General features: G+C 49.2%; 1 protein-coding gene across 3 annotated transcripts in view; it reads left to right on the top strand.

Moving 5' to 3' along the window:
* Positions 1–16,056, top strand: part of CORO2A (coronin 2A) — a 233,507-nt gene extending 217,451 nt beyond the window's left edge. For all 3 annotated transcript variants that reach the window (XM_038769942.1, XM_038769944.1, XM_038769943.1), the window contains 6 exons: positions 926–1,030; positions 4,139–4,235; positions 8,379–8,491; positions 10,466–10,556; positions 11,274–11,545; positions 13,866–16,056. In XM_038769942.1, coding sequence (XP_038625870.1) covers positions 926–1,030; positions 4,139–4,235; positions 8,379–8,491; positions 10,466–10,556; positions 11,274–11,545; positions 13,866–13,997 — 810 coding nt within the window. In that variant the 3' untranslated portion in view covers positions 13,998–16,056. The remainder of the gene's footprint in view (positions 1–925; positions 1,031–4,138; positions 4,236–8,378; positions 8,492–10,465; positions 10,557–11,273; positions 11,546–13,865) is intronic.
* The last annotated feature ends 4,828 nt before the right edge of the window (positions 16,057–20,884 follow it).

Below are 20,884 nucleotides of genomic sequence, written 5' to 3' on the forward strand. Positions count from 1 at the left end.
GAGCCAAGCTGTCAACCTGCGGCATCTGTAGACCAGGAACTGCTTTTCCCGTTCGGAACTTTCCCTTTCACTCTTCCAGTTATTCCCTGAATTCTGGTCTGTGTCAACCCAGGCCATCTCCTCTTCCCTCACCCACAAGAGAAGCAGCGTGGCTCAGTGGAAAGAGCCCGGGCTTGGGAGCCAGAGGTCATGGGTTCTAATCCCCCCCTCTGCCACTTGTCAGCTGTGTGACTTTGGGCAAGTTATTTCACTTTTCTGTGCCTCCGTTACCCCATCTGTAAAATGGGGATTAAGACCGTGAGCCCCACATGGGACAACCTGATCACCTTGTATGTGCTTCGCACATAGTAAGCGCTTAACAAATGCCACCATCATCATCACAAGGCGAGGAGGGAGCTAAATCATTTCCTTACCCAACTCTTTTGCTGACTGTGAGAATAGCAACCTCTTTGGAACTCAAAAGCCTGGGAGCATCAATTTTGTTGCATAATCTCTATTGCCTCTATCAGGTCCAAACCTAGTGGATATAAGACCAAGTCTCGCCCCCTAGTCATCTCGGTCTCTCGATTGAACGCTCAGTCTTACTGAGCTGAGAGTCCGGGCTGTGCAGATCACACTGCGCTCTATTTTTTGCTCTGTACAGTTGTGTTTGCTGCCTGACTGGCCTGTGAGTAAGGTGAGAACCTGTTCTTCAAAGCTCTTGATACTGACGGTCTGCACAGAAAGGGGCTCAATGCCCATGGTGCTTTTAGAAGTGCTCCAGAGCAATAGATGGAGCTTTAGAGGTGATAACACACGCCTTTCGTCTCCCAGATGGCCCACCCAAGGGTCATCTTCTTGGTCTGCTCACTGTGGTTTGCAGTAGCTTTCTGGGAGAGCCAGCAATTTCACGCCTCATTCCTTCCATTTCCTGTGTCCTAAACAGGATGACCTTTCGATGCCTTTGACCGAAGAGGACCTGGATGGCTCCTCTGGTGTGCTCTTTCCTTTCTATGATTCAGATACGCACATGCTCTACATGGTGGGCAAGGTAAGCTCTGAATTATGCTGTTTAAAATGGAGACCCCCCTGAATATCTACCGTACCAGTTCCCAAACAGGGTGCCACCGTGACCCTTGGGGCCCCAGACGTTTGCCAAGTGGGCTATGGGACTTGGGTCTCCCTTTTTAGTCCCAACCTGCTTGGCCTGGGAGAGAGGGATGTAGAGTGGGATGTAGAGTGGGAAGGGTAGCCTGAAGGTCTTGGAGACCAAATTTAGGTTTCTAGGTAGGAGACCAAAGTCCAGCGTACTTGTTACAGCAAACTCCAAAGGCAGCCAAGTCCCCAGGCAGGGCCTAGGAGATCGGTAGAGCCCCGGAGTCTCAAGAAGCAGCATGGCGTAGCACGGGCCTATGAGTCAGAAGATCATGGGTTCTAACCCTAGCTCCAGCACATGTCTGCTGTGTGACCTTGGGCAAGTCACTCCATTTCTCTGGGCTTCAGTTACCTCATCTGTAAAGTGGAGAGTGAGACCGTGAGCCCCACGTGGGACAGGGACTGTGTCCAAACCGATTTGCTTGTAACCACCCCAGCGCTCAGTACAGTGCCTGGCACATAGTAAGCGCTTAACGCTATTATTATTAGTATTATTATTCAGTGAGATGAGCAAGCTCCTGGAGGAGTTGAGGAAAGCAAAACCGTTCAGGATATACTGCAGATGCCGCTGTTGTTTGAGGTTGACGAGGATAAGAGAACCACTGCAGAGCGGGCCTGTCCCTCGAGGCAGTCCTCAGGTTGTGGTCTTCTTCTCCAAAAGCTGGATGCCCTCCTTTCCCAATGGATTGTTTATTCTGACCCTCAGACCCCACTACGCAAGCACGTTTATGTAAGAGGCGGGAGAGAAGAACGATTCTCTTTCCCCTCCCCTCACCCCCGCAACAGTCTCAAATGTAGGCCCTGGTGCACAGTCTAAAAAAGGTGCCCAGGAGGACAGTGGCAAAGGGGAAAAACTGAAATGAAGGGCAAAGGGGCTTCTTTCATTCATTCAGTCGTACGTATTAAGCGCTTACTGTGTGCAGAGCACCGTACTAAGTGCTTGGGAAAGAACAATACAGCAGTACACAGTGACAGTCCCTTCCCACAATGAGCTGACAGTCCATAGGCGGGGAGACAGACATCAATACAAATAAATAAAATTACAGATATAGACACAAGTGCTGTGGGGCTTTGGGGGGGGGTGGGCGGAGAGCAAAGGGAGCAAGAAGTTAGGGTGATGCAGACGTAAGTGGGAGATGAGGAAAAGTGGGGCTTCTTTCCCCTTTGATCATCTCTATTGCTTGCCACCTATCCAGTCTGCTGTACCTGCGTCGGGCTGACTGAATAACCTAAAGGGAATGGCAAACTGTTCTTTTAATGAAAAAAAGAAGTGGACCGGTTAATTTGTGGTATTTTTCTAGGAGTCTGAATTAGATGCTCTTCCAGGGAAAATACAGCACGTTCTCAATTACAGCGTAAGAAATGGCATTGCCGGGGTTCATCCGGCCCAGGTTTCTACCAAAGGATGTCCGTCAGTCAGTTGTATTTATTGAGCGCATACTGTGGTCAGCGTACTGTGCTAAGCGCTTGATATAACAACAGACACATTCCCTGCCCACAATGAGCATAAAGTCTAGAGGAACCATATGAGTATTCCCTCCTTGACATCCATCCTCACGGTTATGAAGGCGTCCGACATCCCTAAGTTTTCACTCCTACTCAGCCACTGTTGCTCGTGCTTGGGGGCAGAGATCGGGCCTCCTTAGGTTATCGTACCCTCCCAGGTGCTTAGTAAAATGCTCTTTGCACAAGGAGCACTTAGTAAATACCAATGAAGGATTGATGTCGTGTCTGTTTAGCACTTCTCAAGCCTTCTAACATCCTTAGCTTTACCTCTAATTAGCATGGATAATTGAAGCCGTGGATAAACTACTTTCTGCCTACCTGTGGACCCTTCCCCCTTGGTCTCCACACCTCTATACCATCCTGGCTCCGGAAAGATTCCTCATCCCCTGTCGACGGGGAGTTTCCCCGTTCCCATTCTCCCCAACAGGCCGGGAGATATCCCAACAGACTGATCACTCCAAGGCCGTTTCCCCTTTCTCCCCGACCCCACTCACTGTCCTGTGTGGAATCAGTCCTAGACCCTACTGGATGCCTGTGGAAGCAGGAGGGAAATGTGGAGCCCAGGAGAGGCCAGCGACTGGTGATAGAGTCCCCCGCCCACATGGATAGCTACTCTTCCCCTAAAATCGCAGTTCCTCAGTGGCAAACTCTAGCCCCAATTAGCGAATGGTGTGAAAAAACCCTTAAGAAGAGCATTAAAAGTTGATTTTATCACTATGAACTATATAAACCAAAAAATTCCGGTCACATACATACAACAGAATGTGAGAGAAAGCCCATTCCATGTACCGTCAATGCGGTAACCAAATCACCAAGCCTGGGAAGGCAATTAAATGCTACGCTCTGCTGAATTTGGACCAGGACTTGCCAGAATTCAGCCCTAGCACCTCTGGGCATGCTGTGTAGCTTAGGAGAGTAAAAATAAAATCCGTATTTCAGATTTGTAAACATCAAACACCCACATGACATTTTATTAATAGACTGTTCCTCATAGTAGTTGGGTTTGACTACGTGGTGGTCATCAATAATGGCCGTAATGCCTCCACATATTACCATTATTATTTTATTAAGCTCTTGCAGTGTGCAAGGCTCTGTACCAAGCACCGGAGCAATACAGAAAAATACCTCAAGGCTCAGGTCTGGTCCACAAAGGGGAGCACAATCTAGGTGAAGGATGGCAGATATATTGAAGACTAAAAATGTAACCCAATCAACGGTGAAAGCAAATTAAAGTTCAGCAACCCAAAATAGCAACATCCAAAAATCTCATCTGAAGCTGTTCGATGGGCCCGCCTTCGGTTTGGAGGGGGAAGTTCACTGGGAAAAGAAAAACAAACTACCACAATCTTTCCAATCTTCCATAAATTGTACAGGCTTGAATCCCGGGGATGGTCAATAGGAGGAGGGAGGCAGGCTTGGAAATCAGGGCCCCCTGTGGCATGGAGTCAAATGGGATGGCAAAACTTCTTCTTCTTACTCTTGTTGTGATCTTTTACAGGGTGACGGGAACATCAGATACTATGAGATAAGCCCAGACAAACCTCACTTGAACTATCTCACAGAGTATCGCTCCAATTGCCCTCAAAAAGGAATTGGTGAGTTAATAGCATATTACGTCTCTTGAGGTGAAATCATTTTCACTTGTCTATATGTACCCTATCATTCATGGACTCCCATTAGCACCAGTCCTCTTAGGGGCACAAAGAATTAGCAGTAGTAGACACACAATTTAAAGGAATCAGTTCCCTGTGAGGAAAATGTCTCAGCTGGCTGGAGCTGGAGGGAAAAAAAAAAATAATTTTCTACTTGGAAAAGAGCGTGATTTTCCTAATAGGCAGAGACCACGTCAAACGAAAGTAGATATCCCAAATGGAACCTAGGAGGCATAAAAATTCATTTGAACACCTGGCACACTAGTGGAAATAAAAGTGTGAACTAGAGGAGGAAGAGGGAGAAGCACAGATTGACTCAGAAGTATCTGCTGCCTGGCATCGCCCACGAACCATTTGAAGAAAAGCGGTGCCAAGTTTTCGTTTTGAGCGCGAGAGCAGGAAGGGAGTAGGGATTTTAGGGAGAATGAGGACTGAGAAAGGATAGGCTTCAAAGAGCTAATGGGCCAGAAAGCCACCATTTGGGGGGCTTTTTTCTCCCAGATTGGAAACCGTCAAGTCTTGTCAAAGATCTGGGCTGAGTAAGTCTGGGAGTCCAGCACAGAAAGATGTGGGAGCCACAGGCCCCATCACCTCTGAAGAATGGGAACCTCTGACGGAGAGACGGTTTCATCTTCCCGAGTTCGATTGTGTCAAGGCCACCCGTGACCCGGTGATAATAGTCAACAATGATGAAAGTAGTAATAGTATGTAGTAAGCACCTCCTGTGTGCAAAGCACTGCCCTGAGCATTGGGAAAAGATACATTGGTGAGAACAGACATGGTCTTTGGCCCCCACAAAGGACTCACAATCTAAAAATGAAGGAAGGAGAGGCAGACTTGTTTTGTTTTGTTGTCTGTCTCCCCCTTCTAGACTGTGAGCCCGTTGTTAGGTAGGGACCGTCTCTGTTGCCGAATTGTACTTTCCAAGCGCTTAGTACAGTGCTCTGCACACAGTAGAGGCTTAATAAAATACCATCGATTGCTTGATTGCATTGCGCAGTCTAATCTTTTCAACATTTTCAGCTGGCACAAGATGTGCAAACGAAGCTGATACCACGGTCATATCTTTAGATGACCACATCTAAAACACCTGGGAGGAAAATATGATGACCAAATTCCAGAATTTTGCCAATGACATAAAATGGATATAAAGTTGACGAGGGCCCACAATGTTGCCGTTGATGTATCGGTCAGGAGTTTAGTCTCAGAGGCTGCTCAGAGAAGCAGCGTGGCTCAGCGGAAGGAGCCCGGGCTTTGGAGTCAGAGGTCATGAGTTCGAATCCCAGCTCCACCACAAGTCTGCTGTGTGACCTTGGGCAAGTCACTTAACTTCCCTGGGCCTCAGTTACCTCATCTGTAAAAATGGGGATTAAGACTGTGAGCCCCATGTGGGACAACGTGACCACATTGTATCCCCCCCAGTGCTTAGAACAGTGCTTTGCACATAGTAAGCACTTAACAAATGCCATCATCATCATCATCATTTCAGGGAGCTATAGCTCTCTTCAGTTTCCCAGGCCCTGCCCACTGCTTCACAAGTGCAAATGACATTTTTTTACAGTATTTGGTAAGCGCTTACTATGTAGCAGGCACTCTACTAAGCACTGGGGGTAGATACAAGATCATCAGGTTGGACACAGTCCATGTCAACTTGTACTTCCCAAGTGCTTAGTACAGTGCTCTGCACACAGCAAGTGCTCAATAAATCCGATTGAATGAATGAATGTCCCCCGCGGGGCTCACAGTCTCAGTCTCCATTTTACAGATGAGGTAACAGGCACAGAGATGTCAGATGACTTGCCCAAGGTCACGCAGCCAATAAGTGGTAGAGTGGGGATTAGAACCCGGGTCATTTGGGAAGAGCGGGGCCGAAAGAAGGGTCCATCCCCGGACCTCCTGCACTCCCAAATATTTAGCCATCTCTTAGGCTAAGGGGACCATAAGTTAGGTCACTTTAGGTGGGATGGCAGCAGGACCAAAAGGGAGGAGGGCCAGAAAGAGGAGAGGGGGACAGAAGCGGGAGAGGAACTTTCCCAAGAGCTTAGTACAGTGCTCTGCACACAGTAAATGCTCAATAAATCCAATTGAATGAATGAAAGAAGAGGGAAAGAGAAGGGAACAGGCACTCACTGAGCCCCGCCATCCTCCAGCGTCCAGGCCTTGCTCCAGGTGACGGAAGCGTCTCCACCTTGGTCCCTGCAAGTAAGAAGTCGGTCATAGCTAGATCAATCAATCGGATTTATTGAGCGCTTACTGTGTGCAGAGCACTGTACTAAGCGCTTGGGAAGTCCAAGTTGGCAACATACAGAGACGGTCCCTACCCAACAGTGGGCTCACAGTCTAGATGACAGGCAGACGGGGCCAGCCAGACCAGGCCGGCCCTCTAGGCTTTTCCCAGAATCCGGCCCAGCCGTGGCCACGTTGGGGTGCTTTCTGTCTGGGGCAGGGCGAGGAACCAGTCTCAGAGCTGCTTCTGTGCGGACCACGGGAGTGAAACGAACAGTCTCGATCTGAGAAGGCGATGGTGCCATCTCCTCCATGAAGTTGAGGGGTGGTGCATTTCGATGAGGTGTTCTGGTTTTTTTTTTTGCCCGAAATAGTGACTTTTTAGCCCACCCCCGAGGGAATAGCCCCCAAGGGGAAAAAGCAGGGCTTCTAGATTCTCGTTAGGGCATCCGCCGGGGAAAGGTGACTCGGTCGCCCCCCACCACTCACTCATCGGGGCTGGGGCTCGGTAAACGGGCGAAAGAACGGTTTCGAAGGAAATCCAGCTTTTCCGTTAGTGGAGGAAGGGGTGGGGTGGGGGATAAAATGGTAGCAGGTACCGTGATAAGAGGCCCAGAAGAAAAGATCTCACCTACCCCCGCTAAAGGAGTGGAAGATATCCCTTGATAATAATAATAACGGCATTTGTTAAGCGCCTACTATGTGTTGGGTAGGGACTGTTTCTATATGTTGCCAACTTGTACTTCCCAAGCGCTTAGTACAGTGCTCTGCACACAGTAAGCGCTCAATAAATACGATTGATGATGATGATGATGCAAAGCACTGTTCTAAGCGCCGGGGGGGATACAAGGTGATCAGGTTGTCCCAGGTGGGGCTCACAGTCGTCATCCCCATTTTACAGATGAGGGAACTGAGGCTCTGAGAAGTGAAGTGACTTGCCCAAGGTCACACAGCAGACATGTGGCGGGGCCGGGATTCGAACCCATGACCCCCGACTCCAAAGCCCGGTCTTTTTCCACTGAGCCACGCTGCTTCTGATTTGCACAAACGGGGGGGGGGGGGGGGGGCTCGACAGAAATGCAGAGTTGCACGAAGGCCGTGATCCTGCCTCCTGTATATATGTACATACCTGAATATATGTATATATGTTTGTACGTATTTATTACTCTATTTATTTATTTATTTTACTTGTACATATCTATTCTATTTGATTTTGTTAATATGTTTTGTTTTGTTCTCTGTCTCCCCCTTCTAGACTGTGAGCCCACTATTGGGTGGGGACCGTCTCTATATGTTGCTGACTTGTACTTCCCAAGCGCTTAGTACAGTGCTCTGCACACAGTAAGCGCTCAATAAATACATTGATTGATTGATTGATTGATTGATGGGAGGGAGGGCTTCTAGGCTTGAGGATGCATCCCTGGGCCCCTGGAGAGGGCTTTTTTCATTAGCACTGAAAGTATGCTTGGGGATTGTACCGCCAACTGCTGCCCCTCAGACACAACACCGGTTCAGGTGCTGGATGTCTGCTTCTCTTTCGCTGGCCAGGCAAAATCCAGATCTGCGGGAAGTGGACGGAGGAAGGTTTTTCTTCCCTCGGCACCCGAGGCGGCCCATTGCTGGTGTTGCCCGGAAACAACAGGCAGATTTAAACCCCTGTCGGCACGTGCTTTGGGGACATAAAGGGACTTACTTTCATGCGTTTTTCCCCAAGGGTGTACAGTCAATCAATGGTATTTATTGACCGCTTACCGTGTACAGAGCGCTGTGCTAAGCACTTGGGAGAGTACAGTAGAGCAGAGTCCTCCGACTCCGGGGCCTCTCCCATAATCTGTTATTTCCTTCTGACCATTCTTTTAGGTACCATGCCAAAGAGAGGTCTGGATGTGTCTTCCTGTGAGATCTTCAGATTCTACAAACTGATTACAACCAAAGGTCTAATCGAGCCAGTGTCTATGATTGTGCCTCGACGGGTAAGCAGGGCAGCTGGCCGGGGAATGGTCCGGGTTCTCGGGGGGTGTGTGGGATGCGGCGGTGGCGGGGATTTGGATGAAACGGGCTGTGTTTCCTGATGGTGCATGCGAGCCATGTTCACACTGGGCGCTCTTCCCTTGAAAATGTGCACGGGGCACTACCCTCCCTCCCTTCCGCCCCATCTCCGTCCTCCACTCAGACAGTTTTAACCAGAAGATTGCTGCCCAGGAAACAGCCCCACTAACCCCACAGCTCCCGCACACACCTCCAAAGGACAAACAAGGGAGCTGGTCTACGGGCCGAATGGCGGTGGCTACTGTGCTACAACCGGACGGCCGGGAGTGAGTTACCCCCGCCCCGATCCCGGATCGACCGCCAAGCGGGGCGAACCACGGGGTTTAGGGTCAGCAGCCGGGCCAGCTTGTCGGGTCCGCGTGGATCCCCTAGGAGAGGAAGGTCATGGGTGGGTTTCCCTTAGCGGGTTTGCCACCGCCCGGTTGGGGAATAAGGTTCCTTAGCCACAGCGGTCCGCTGCTTCCCAAACTCTTGTAGGCCAGGTTGCTGTCAGCTTGCAGAGTTCTGAGCCGGTCACCCGCCATTCGGCTCCCGAGGCGGACGACCACAGTGGCCAGAGCTCCACCGGGAGCTGCGGCCCGGGTCGCGGCACCCTCGGATCCCAGGTACCGGACCCCTCCGAGGGCCGGAGGGGGAAACAAAGCAGTCCCCTCCGGCGAGGTTCACATTCCAGGTTTGGGAAGCCAGAATAGGACCGGGCGAGCTGTGCACCCGAACCCAGGTTGTTCAGTGAGTGCCCCAGTAAGCTGAGGTCTTGGAGGTGCCCCTGCCTCGCGGCACACGTTCAAACACGCTCAGCCTTCAAATCCCACTGCGTGGAAACCACCACCTTTGGAATCGAGGGCCGAACGGCCAGCCCAAAGCTCCCGAGCTGATGCAGCCGTCGCCGTGAGGAGGGGCTGACCGAAAAGGGCTCCATCTTCCTCGTCCTCCTCTTTGGCCCCGGAAGTCTCAGGTGCATTCCTGCGCTTTTCACCTCCTTTCCCTCTTGGGCTTCCCAACTCTTGATCTTCCCTTGTAGGGACCGTCTCGGTATGTTGCCAACTTGTGCTTCCCAAGCGCTTAGTACAGTGCTCTGCACACAGTAAGCGCTCAATCAGTACGATTGAACGAAATTCCCAGGCCACCGCCTGTAGGTGATACTGTCGGGATCCCCCCAGGGGACCGCTCTGGGCAAGGTTTGCTGCTGCAGAGGAGGTGGGGCCGGGTCCCCCCTGCCCCGCATAATCGTACGGGTGGCACCGATGACTTGGCCATTTCGGAACCTACCTGGTTCTGAGAAACCTAAAGCAAACCGTCCCTGCCGTTGCAGTATTTCAGATGCCAGAAGGCTGCCCTGTGGACGCCCCCCACCCCCCCAACCATTGTACATCTTTCCTGGGGTCTGAGATCTCCCCCTCTCCCTCTTCTGTCAGTTCAGAGAGGCTGAGGGGAGGGAGAGAAATAGGTCTATTCCCAGGCAGGACAAGGACACTGGGCAGGCGGCAGACCAGCGTCTCTCCCCTCCTCCCTGCTCCCAACGTGCCGACTCCTCTGTGGGGAGATTGGTTGGGAAGGGAACCCCGCTCTACCTCCCGTTGGGAGAGGTGGGTTTCAGGAGGTGAAAGCGGGAGGGTGCACTTTTGCTGCTAGCAGTGCCGCCCTTTCCACGGATCCCCAGGGGGCTGAGAGACTGGATCCTGACTGTCCCACGGATTAGAAAATTGCAAAGTAGGCGTGCAGAAACCTCACGCTAAAGCAGAGCGTATCTCGTCTCATTCCGATGCGCAGAAGAATGCTTCTTCGGGGCAGGGCGTAACCCTCCTCTCCCTCCCCGCTCCCCCCAACCCCACTGGCCCGCCCCAGCAGCCCCAACAGGGCACTGTTGTTCTGACTCTGTGCTCCCTATGTGTTTGCAGTCAGAGTCATACCAAGAAGACATCTACCCCATGACAGCTGGAGCCCAGCCAGCACTGACAGCTCAGGAATGGTTGAATGGAATCAACAAAGGTCAGGCCTGCAGGGATAGGCATTTCCAGCCTGGTGCACACGCATCCAACTGTCTCCTGTGGCTTCAGGGCACTACGTCATACCCATCAGTAACCGTTTCCCTCCCTCCCGTGCCCAGTAAGGTCACGTTTCCCTCCTCCTGCGCCCTGAGAAATCTCTCCGGATCCAGGCCCTGGCAATGGAAGGGACGGGCCACTAGCCACATTCCTCCCGAGCACACCCACAGTGGAGAGGCATGGGAGAGGGGCAGATCTGGGCCGAACAGCTCAGAGGCATCGTTTCCTTGAAATGAGCACTCCACCCCACCCCCGAGTTGATCGAGAGGTCCGTTTAGAGGTTAAATGATCCAGCTCGGGTCCACCGTGCCGTCCCCGTTTAGCATCCCTTTAGCCAAGGCTCTCTTCCCCTGCCCACGCTCCCGCGTCGCCAGGCTGAAGCTCGGGCCCCGTCTCCTCGCAACTGGCAGGGGCTGCCCTGGGCACGCTCGGCTGGACCAGTGCATCCTTGCCACGATTTGTTTGGGACCTGAAACGGTGGGATAATTGAGTCTCCTCCGGGCTCCACCCCGCTATGCATGCTGGCTGTCCAGATCTCATGAAGCCCAGTCATTGCTAGCATTTCAGTACTGTTCTCTGGGAAAATGTGTCTCCGTTGTGTGTCTGCGTGTGCACGCGTAGATGTTTCTGGGTGCTTAGAGTCACTCTACTTGCTTTGTAGATCCTCTTCTGATATCTTTAAGACCAGGTTCTGAACCTGTGAAAGCCCAGCCACATTTTCCTGAGAGGAGAGTGTCCAATGCGGTGACAGCGGAATTCAATAGGCACCTGGGCAGGCTAGAGAGGACAACTGCCGAGGACAAGAAGCAGGGCAGATTCCAAGATGAGCGAGCAGAGAAGCTCGTGGTGGATCGCGTGCAGGAAAACCGAAAGCCTCGACTCTCGAACGGGTTTGACTTGTTCGAGTGCCCTCCGCCGAAGACCGAAAATGAGGTATGAATGTGGGAAACCAAATAAGAATTGGGAATACATTGAAGTATTTGGGTGCGCTTATTTCTGTTTTATAGGTGAGGCAAACTAAAGCTCACTTAGTGCACACAACCCTGGAGACCAGGCTGTCAAGTGCTGTTCTCCATGGATTTCTAAACTTTTCAGTGGACGATCCCTCGGTACTCTGCCTAGATTTCTGAGATTTCTCTTGGGTTCGGATCATCCAGGTCCCTGCAAAAGCACTTTTGCCTGGTGGAAGTTCTGGATAGTTGAGGTCTATCTAGCTGAGAAGCAGCGTGGCTCGGTGGAAAGAGCCTGGGCTTTGGCGTCAGGGGTCGTGGGTTCAAATCCCGGCTCCGCCAACCGTCAGCTGTGTGACTTTGGGCAAGTCACTTGACTTCTCTGGGCCTCAGCTACCTCATCTGTAAAATGGGGATGAAGACTGTGAGCCCCCCTTGGGACAACCTGATCACCGTGTAACCTCCCTAGTGCTTAGAACAGTGCTTTGCACATAGTAAGTGCTTAATAAATGCCATTATTATTATTATGGTCAAAATGTCCATTTGGAAGTTAAATTATCCAGCTAGTTTCCTAGTATAGACTTGGCTAGTAAGCTCCTTGGGGGCAGGGAATGTATCTCCCAATTGTTCTGCATTGTACTCTCCCAAGTGCTTAGTATAGTTGTCTGCACAAAGCAAGTGCTCAATAAATTCGATTGATTTCAAGAGATTGAAGAGATTGATTGAGGACCTGCATAGCCTGAAGCTGTCAATTCCCTTACTTTCATTCATTCAATGCATTCAATCGTATTTATTGAGCGCTTACTGTGTGCAGAGCACTGTACTAAGCGCTTGGGAAGTACAAGTTGGACCCCGACTCCTTTGTTTTTCCCTAGGGAGATAAGATGAAAGTGATTAACGTAAAACCCTCATTCAGTGCTTATCTTCTTTATGCCCACAAGTAGTAGTGGTAACCACTTGTCAGCTGTGTGACCTTGGGCAAGTCACTTAACTTCTCTGTGCCTCAGTGACCTCATCTGTCAAATGGGATTTAAGACTGTGAGCCCCACGTGGGACCACCTGATTACCTTGTAATCAGCGGACTTTGGGCAAGTCACTTAACTTCTCTGGGCCTCAGTTCCCTCATCTGTAAAATGGGGATGAAGACTGTGAGCCCCCCATGGGGCAACCTGATCACCTTGTAACCTCCCCAGCGCTTAGAACAGTGCTTTGCACATAGTAAGTGCTTAATAAATGCCATTAATATTATTATTATTATTACTACTAAGGTCAAAATGTCCATTATGACCTAAATTTCTGAGATTTCTCTTGGGTTCGGATCATCCAGGTCCCTGCAAAATCACTTTTGCCTGGTGGAAGTTCTGGATAGTTGAGGTCTATCTTATCTGAGAAGCAGCGTGGCTCAGTGGAAAGAGCCCAGGCTTTGGAGTCAGAGGTCTTGGGTTCAAATCCCAGCTCCGCCAATTGTCAGCTGTGTGACTTTGGGCAAGTCACTTGACTTCTCTGGGCCTCAGTTACCTCATCTGTAAAATGGGGAATAAGATTGTGAGCCCCCCGTGGGACAACCTGATCATCTTGTGACCTCCCCAGCGCTTAGAACAGTGCTTTGCACATAGTAAGCGCTTAATAAATGCCATCATTATTGTTATTATTATTGTATCTGCCCCGGCGCTTAGAACGGTGCTTTACACATACCAAGCGCTTAACAAATACCAACATTATTAACGATAGTACTTACCGAGCAGTGCCCTGTACCGAGCACTTGGGAAATACGAAACAGAGAAATAACACGTTCCCTGCCTACAGGGAGCCTACGCTCTTACGAGAGAGACATACAAATATTGGCAAATAAAATGATCAAAGTAAATAATCAAATATACAATTAAATAGCATATATATTTATATGTACATAAGCTCAGAAGTGCTCTAGATGGGGATAATTAAGTGCTTAAGGGCCGGAGAGGTGGTGGGGTTCTACAAGTTGGAGTGTTGGGAACTGATCGGGGAAGGAGATGGGATTTTAGGAGGGCACTGACTCTGGGGAGCCTGTGGTCTGTTGGATTTGGGGAGGGAAGGAGTTCCAGGATGGAGGAACAGTGCGAGTGAGCCGAAAAACAAGGGAGAGGTGAGAGCAGCAAGGTACAGTTAGAAGATTGGCTCAAGAGGCGCAAAGAGCCAGCTGGGAGTAGTGGGGAAATGGTTTGAGAGCCTTGAAGGCGAATGTGAGGCATTTTTGCTCATCCTTGTGCTGACTTCTGAAGAGAAAAGGCCATGAAAAAAGTGACCGCTTTAATGTTTTGCAGCTGCTGCAGGTGTTCTACCGCCAGCAGGAAGAAATTCGGAGACTTCGAGAACTGGTCAACCAGAGGGAGGTTCAAATCACACAATTAGAGCTAGAGATCAAAAACCTCAACGGGGGTTCAGCCAGGTACTGAAATGGAGGTGATCGCTTCCCTGCCTTGAGAACCCAACTCGCACCCTTCCTCCCTCTTCCCCTTGAGACAGGGAGAAAAAAAGCCTCCTGAGGATGACTACTGTTGAGAAGTTTTTTAGGGGGAATTCACAGTTTAATTTACTGAACAGTACCATTGGTACACAGTGCCCTTTTTCTATTTATCTTCTTTTAGTAACCGTATATGAATTGACTGTTTTTAAAAGATGCTTTGACCTTTGTTTTTATCGTTGTCCTTTTTTATGAGTCTAGTTTCAAAGGAGAAGAAAATGTAGCTTAAGTCAAAAGCGTCAAGAGCAAAAAAATTTCCAACAGTAACCAAAATTAGAGGCATAGCAGCCCCGCTGACTCATGCCAGGATTCAGGAGAAAGGTTTGGGAGTTCTTCGGCTTAAGACGATACAGCTTGACACGTGCACTCAAACCATACCGGGGACTTCTTGCAGACCTCCCTTAAGGTCTGCAGCGGAAACCGGGTAGGGACCATTAATACAGAGGCCGGAGATGATATCGGGGCCGCAGCCACCAGGAGGAAGGCTGTCTCTGGTTCTGGATGTGGAATCGAATCCAGTTCTTCCCTAAAATTAGCGTAAAAATATGGCCATGCCCTTGGTTCCAAGGAGCTTCAAGCAAGACAAGGAGACTGAGTTATTGGGAGGGAAAGATAAAAGAGACTAGACTCTCTCCCCTTGTACTGCACTTGGAAAGACGATGCTTTCAGGGGTTTCCCGTCAGGCTCTGCCAAAACAATGAAAAGAGGGGGAGAGAGACCCACCAGGGCCCGAAGAGCTGTAACTTAAGGCCTTTCTTTTCCAGAGGGCTCCAGCACCCATCCCCTGGGAAATATTAGGGCAACCCACTTGCCCACTGAGTTCTAAGCTCCTCGTGCTTGAAGTTCCTCTGGACATTTATCCGCGAAACACAACTCTGTAAGCGTGACTTTCCCCTCCGGGGTGTCACTCACTCTCTAATAAATCCTTACAAATGCTGGAACTTGTTTTTCTAGAAAACATTGCAATAACATGCCTTACTGCACTATTGAGAGCAAAGATAGATCACGGAGGTGGTTGGGGAAGCAGAAATCCACCGGATGCTGGGTTTTAAACATGCCAACCAACTACCATCCTTATGAATGAAAACCAGACATTGGAGACCAAAAACCTATTGTTTAAAAGCAGAACTACCTAGATGTGGTTTCTTCAAGTAGACAGCCAGCTTGTTTCCTTTTTTTACAACCAGAATAAATTATTTAAATTATTTGACAGCTAAGGAAAAGGGACAGGTACATTTTACCAGGTATTTTTTAAGCATACTTTTTTTGATTGTATTTTTGTTTATGTACGCAACCTAATAGTTAAATGTAGCACCTACGCGCTCAGCCACGTAGTAGAGTGCTCACTGATTTATGTACTTGAAACACGAATAGTCACACTGATTGTTTACTGATGACCATTCTGAAAACAAAGGCTACCGGATCGGCACTTGAATATGATCTTTTGGATAATACCTCTGTATGGATGTTGACTTTAACGTGTTTTTCTCCTGGAACATCAATCTGCTCACAGATGTATTCCAGAAGGAAACCGGATGGCGGAAGTTGGTCTGTGCTTTCTCGAACTGTGCCTAAAACGATTTCAACCATAATTTTGTCATTGTTTCTTAAATTCTTTGTATCTTTGTAAAAATTAAAGTGTTGCGGAACTGTGCAATGATAAACAAATGTAACTAAAGAATAAATATCTGGCTAGACTTTAACTTTTTAATCCATGAAGTTTTCTTTTATAAATAGAAATCTATATGTATATATATTCATTCTCTTTAAGCAAAGAAGGAAGTGGAAAGATGACGTGAGTGGAGTTTCCTTGGAGCTGACAGTCTCTTAGCTTGGCATATGTAGAGGTGCGGCCTTATCCTATCTAGCAGATACTGTACATTACTGTTCATGCATGTGTATCGCCCGATAATCCTTTATACCCGCTCCCAGAGCCTGTGATGTAAACGACATGTTCGGTTCCTTTCTAATAAACAAATATTTAAACATGAGCTCAACCACCCGCCGGCAACAAACAGTTATCTCTTTTATGGTGCTTTGCCCTACGTTCAAGCAGTCACTTGGGAGAAATGACATTCACTTGGAAGTCAACCGAGTGGCATTCAAGCGCTCCGAATTCAAATGCACCCCAAGCTCGGCATTATTTTGAGTGGGAATGTTTCCGAATGAAACACAGTTCCAGCTGGGGAGGAGATGGGTGTAGGAAAGCTAACTCGCAAGAGATTAGCCAGGTTTCCTAGTTGAATAGTTCGAGGGAAGGGACAAAGTGACCTGGCGTCTGTTAATTCATTTCCATCTTAGTTTTTATTTTCATTCATTCATTCAGTCATATTTATTGAGCCCTTCACTGTGGGCAGAGCACTGTACTAAGCGCTTGGGAAAGTACAACAAGAAACAGACATATCCCCTGCCCACAGTGAGCTTAAGCACGTTACTATGTGTCAGTCACTGTACTGAGCACTGGGGTAGATATAGGATAATCGGGTTGGACACACTCCCCGACCCCCGTAGGGCCCCCAGTCTATAATCCCCATTTTACAGATGAGGGAACTGAGGCACAGAGTAGTCATCTGTGCCCTTGACTACTCCCAGGCCTGTGCTCTTTCCACTAGGCCACACTGCTGCTTTTGACCTCTGGTAAAGGGACCTACTCTTCATATGTTACCAAATGCAATGTTGTGGGAATTCCCTCACCCCTCCCAAATGGTGTCTGCTATATCCCAGGCTTCCTGAGAGGATTGCTCAGTAGGCAGGGGGCTGATGAGGGAAATAATGGTACAAAGAAAACAATGGGATAACATACCACTCTCCCAATCGCTATCCCCAGACCAGGTTAGTGGTGTATTTCCCGTTCGCCCTCCCTATCCCCAACCTCCTGGCTCTGAATTTGAGAAATGAGTGGTACATCCAAGGTGCCATGTTCTCCTTGCTTCAAGTTTCGGGGCAGGTCCTTTCCCTTTGCTTCAACGAGAGATTTGCATTTTTAAAGAGATGCATAAAGGGCAGAGGGAAGACCTAGACCACCGGTGGTTGTTGGGCTGACCACTTAGAAAATCATTCAGGAATGCATTTAAAGACAACTGAGTGTAACATTACAATATTCCAAGGTCACCACTGCCCTAGGACAAGATAGTGTCAGTCAATCAATTGTATTTATTGAGCACTTACTCTTTGTGGAGCACTGTAGTAATTACTTAGGCGAGGACAATACAACCGATTTGGTGGGCATGGACGATTTGGTAGGCATGTCCCCTGCCCGCAAGGAGCCTACAGGCTTGAGGGGGAGACAAACAATAAAATAAATTATGGATGTGTGTGTAAATGCTGGGAAGGGGTGGGGGTAAATAAAGGGTGCAAATCCGAGTGCAAGGACAAAGAAGGGAGAGCGAGTAGGGGAAATAAAGGCTTAGCCGGGGAAGGCCTCTTGGAGATTTGGGCTTTGAAGGTGGGGAGAGTGATGGTTGGTCGAAAATGAAAAGGGAGGGAGTACCAGGACATGGAAGAGCGGTAAGCAGTGAGCTAGAGGAGATCGAGGTACAGTGAGCAGGTTGGCATTGGCGAAGGTTGGCAAAGTATGCGTGCGGGGTTGTAGAAAGAAATCGGAGAAGTAAGGTAAGAGGGGGCAAGGTGATTGTGTGCTTAAAGCCAACGATAAGGAGTTTTTGTTTGATGTGGAAGCGGATGGGCCGACACTGGCCGTTCTTGAGAAGCGGGGAAACTGGGACAGAACAGTTATTTAGAAAAATGATCCGGGCAGCAGAATGAAGTATGGACTGAAGTGGGGAGAGACAGGAGGCAGGGAGGTCAATGAGGAGGTAAATGGAGTAGTCAAGGTGGGTTAGGGTAAGTGCTTGGATCAACATGATGGTAGCTTGCCTAGTGAGGAAAGGGAAGATTTTAGCGATGTTGTGAAATGAACTGACAGGATTTGGTGACAGATTGAATATGTGGTTGCATGAGTGACTGAAACCTCACGAACAGGGACTGTGTCTGCCAGCTCCGTTGTATTGTAATAATAACTGTGGTATTTGTTAAGCACTTACTATGTGCCAGGCACTGTATTAAGCGCTCGGGAGGATACAAGCAAATCAGGTTGTACTCTCCCAAGTGCTTAGTACAGTGCTCTGCACATCATAATAATAACAGCATCTGTTAAGCACTTACTATGTGCAAAGCACAGTTCTAAGCGCTGGGGGGGATACAAGGTGATCAGGTTGTCCCACGTGGGGCTCACAGTCTTAATCCCCATTTTACGGATGAGGTAATTGAGGCTCAGAGAAGTTAAGTGACTTGCCCAAGGTCACACAGCAGGCAAGAGAAGCAGCGTGGCTCAGTGGAAAGAGCCCGGGCTTGGGAGTCAGAGGTCATGGGTTCAAATCCCGGCTCCGCTACTTGTCAGCTGTGTGACTTTATTATTATTCTTATTATGTGGTGGAGTCGGGATTAGAACCCATGACCTCTGACTCCCAAGCCCAGGCTCTTTCCACTGAGCCACGCTGAGTGCTGCTGTAAGCACAGTACCATTGATGAGGATGATGAGGTTAACGCCAAGGTCACGGGCTTGTGAGACAGGGAGGACAATGGTGGTGTCTACAGGGATGGATTTGGGTGAGAAAACGAGGAGTTCTGTTTTGGACATGTTAAGTTTGAGGCGTCAGCAAGACATCCAAGATGTCCTGAAAGCAGGAAGAAATATGAGACTACAGAGAAGGAGAAAGATCAGGACTGGAGGTGTAGATTTGGCAATCAACCATATAGAGATGGTAGTTGAAGCCATGGGATGGGTGTAAATGGAAAATAGAAGGGGACGCAGAACTGAGCCTTGAGGAACTCCATAGTTATGGGGCGGGAGGCAGAGGAAGAGCCTGTGAGAGACTGAGGGGTCAAAGAGGAGGAGAACCAGGAGACGACACTGTCAGTGAAGCCAAGGTTGGATAAAGTTTCCAGAAGGAGGAGGCGGGCCACACTGTCAGAGGTAGCTAAGAAGTCAAAGAGGATTAGGATGGAGTAGAGGCCATTTGATTTTTTTCAAGGGAGATTATCGGTGACCTTTGAGAGCAGTTTCTTTGATGTAAAGGGAGCAAAAGCCAAACTGGAGGGAGCCAAGGAGAAGATTGGAAGAGAGGAAGCGGAGGCAGTTGTTTCCAAACTCATTCCAGGAGTTTGGACAGGGCTGGTAGGAGGAAGATGAGGGAATAGCTGTAGGGAGCCATGGGGTCAAGGGAGAGTTTGGGTGGGGGGGGTTGTTGGGGCTTTTAATGGTATTTTTTAAGCGCTTATCATCTGTCAGGCACTGTTCTAAGCTAATCAGGTTGGACACAGTCCATGTCCCACATGGGGCTCACAGCCTTAATCTCCATTTTACAGATGAGGAAGCTGAGGCACAGAGAAGCCAAGTGACTTGCCCAAGGTCACACACCAGACAAGTGGCAGAGCCGGGACTAGAATCCAGGTCCCGTTTGACCCCAAGGCCTGCACACCATCCACCAGACCACGCTAGTTTTGGGGTTTTTTTTAAGATAGGGAATGCATGTTTGAAAGCAGTGGGGGAAGAAGCCATTGGGGAATGAACAGTTGAAGATGGTGGTTGGGGAGGGGGCAAGTGTTTTGATAAGGTGGGAAGAGATGGGGCTAGAGGGGGTGGATTTTGAGAGGAGGCCGGAGATCTCCTCTTGAGATAGTGCTGGGAAAGATGGGAGAGTCGAAAAGCGGGCGGGAGGAGGGAGGGAGCGGAGAGGAGCTGGGGAGATTTGAAGGCGATCACTCCTGATGGTTTCAATTTTCTCTACAAAGTACACGGCCAGGTCTTTAGAGGCAAGATATGGGGTGGCAGGGGGCAGTCAGGGAGTTCAAGGAAGGAGTTAAGCATCTGAAACAACCAACAAGGGCGTTGGGCATGGAGTCAGTACGGAGGCCAAAATAATGTTGCCAGGAGGAGGAGAGGGCAGAGTTAAAAATGGCCAGGACGACTCTTGAGATGGACAAGGTCGACCTGATATCTGGCTCTCCGTCGGCAGCTCTCTGCAGCTTGTGCACAGGAGCAAAGCAAGCAGACAGTCGATGTGATCCGGGGCTGTGCGTTAGTGGTACGAGATCCGCAAAGTGAGCTAAACTATTGATGAATGTGGTTTAACAATAATAATAATAATAATAATAGTAATGGCATTTGTTAAGCGCTTACTATGTGCAAAGCACTATTCTAAGCGCTTGGGGGGGATACAAGGTCATCAGGTGGGCCCACGTGGGGCTCACAGTCTTAATCCCCATTTTACAGATGAGGGAACTGAGGCACAGAGAAGGTAAGTGACTCGCCCAAAGTCACACAGCTGACAATTGGCGGAGCCGGGATTTGAACCCATAATAATAATAAGAATGATGGCATTTGTTAAGCACTTACTATGTGCAAAGCACTATTCTAAGCGCTGGGGAGGATACAAGGTGATCAGGTTGTCCCGGGGGGGGCTCACAGTTTTAATCCCCATTTAACAGATGAGGGAACCGAGGCACAGAGAAGTTAAGTGACTCGCCCAAAGTCACACAGCTGACAACTGGCGTAGCTGGGATTTGAACCCATGACCTCCGACTCCCAAGCCCGGGCTCTTCCCACTCAGCGACGCTGTTTAATTAAAGGGAACCGGAGAACCTGGACAGAGCATAAAGTACCTGTTGGAATTTTATGGAAAGCTGAGCGGTGAGTTGGCTGGGAACGACCCCGAACTGCGTAGTAAGAAAATTGAACTCAGTTAGTTGAGTCCAGTAGGGAGGGTAGTGTTGAGGGTATCATCTTTCAGCTACTACCACTACTACTTACTTATTACT

The sequence above is a fragment of the Tachyglossus aculeatus genome, chromosome X4 (genome assembly GCF_015852505.1).
Source record: "Tachyglossus aculeatus isolate mTacAcu1 chromosome X4, mTacAcu1.pri, whole genome shotgun sequence".
In the NCBI taxonomy this organism is placed as follows: Eukaryota; Metazoa; Chordata; class Mammalia; order Monotremata; family Tachyglossidae; genus Tachyglossus; species Tachyglossus aculeatus.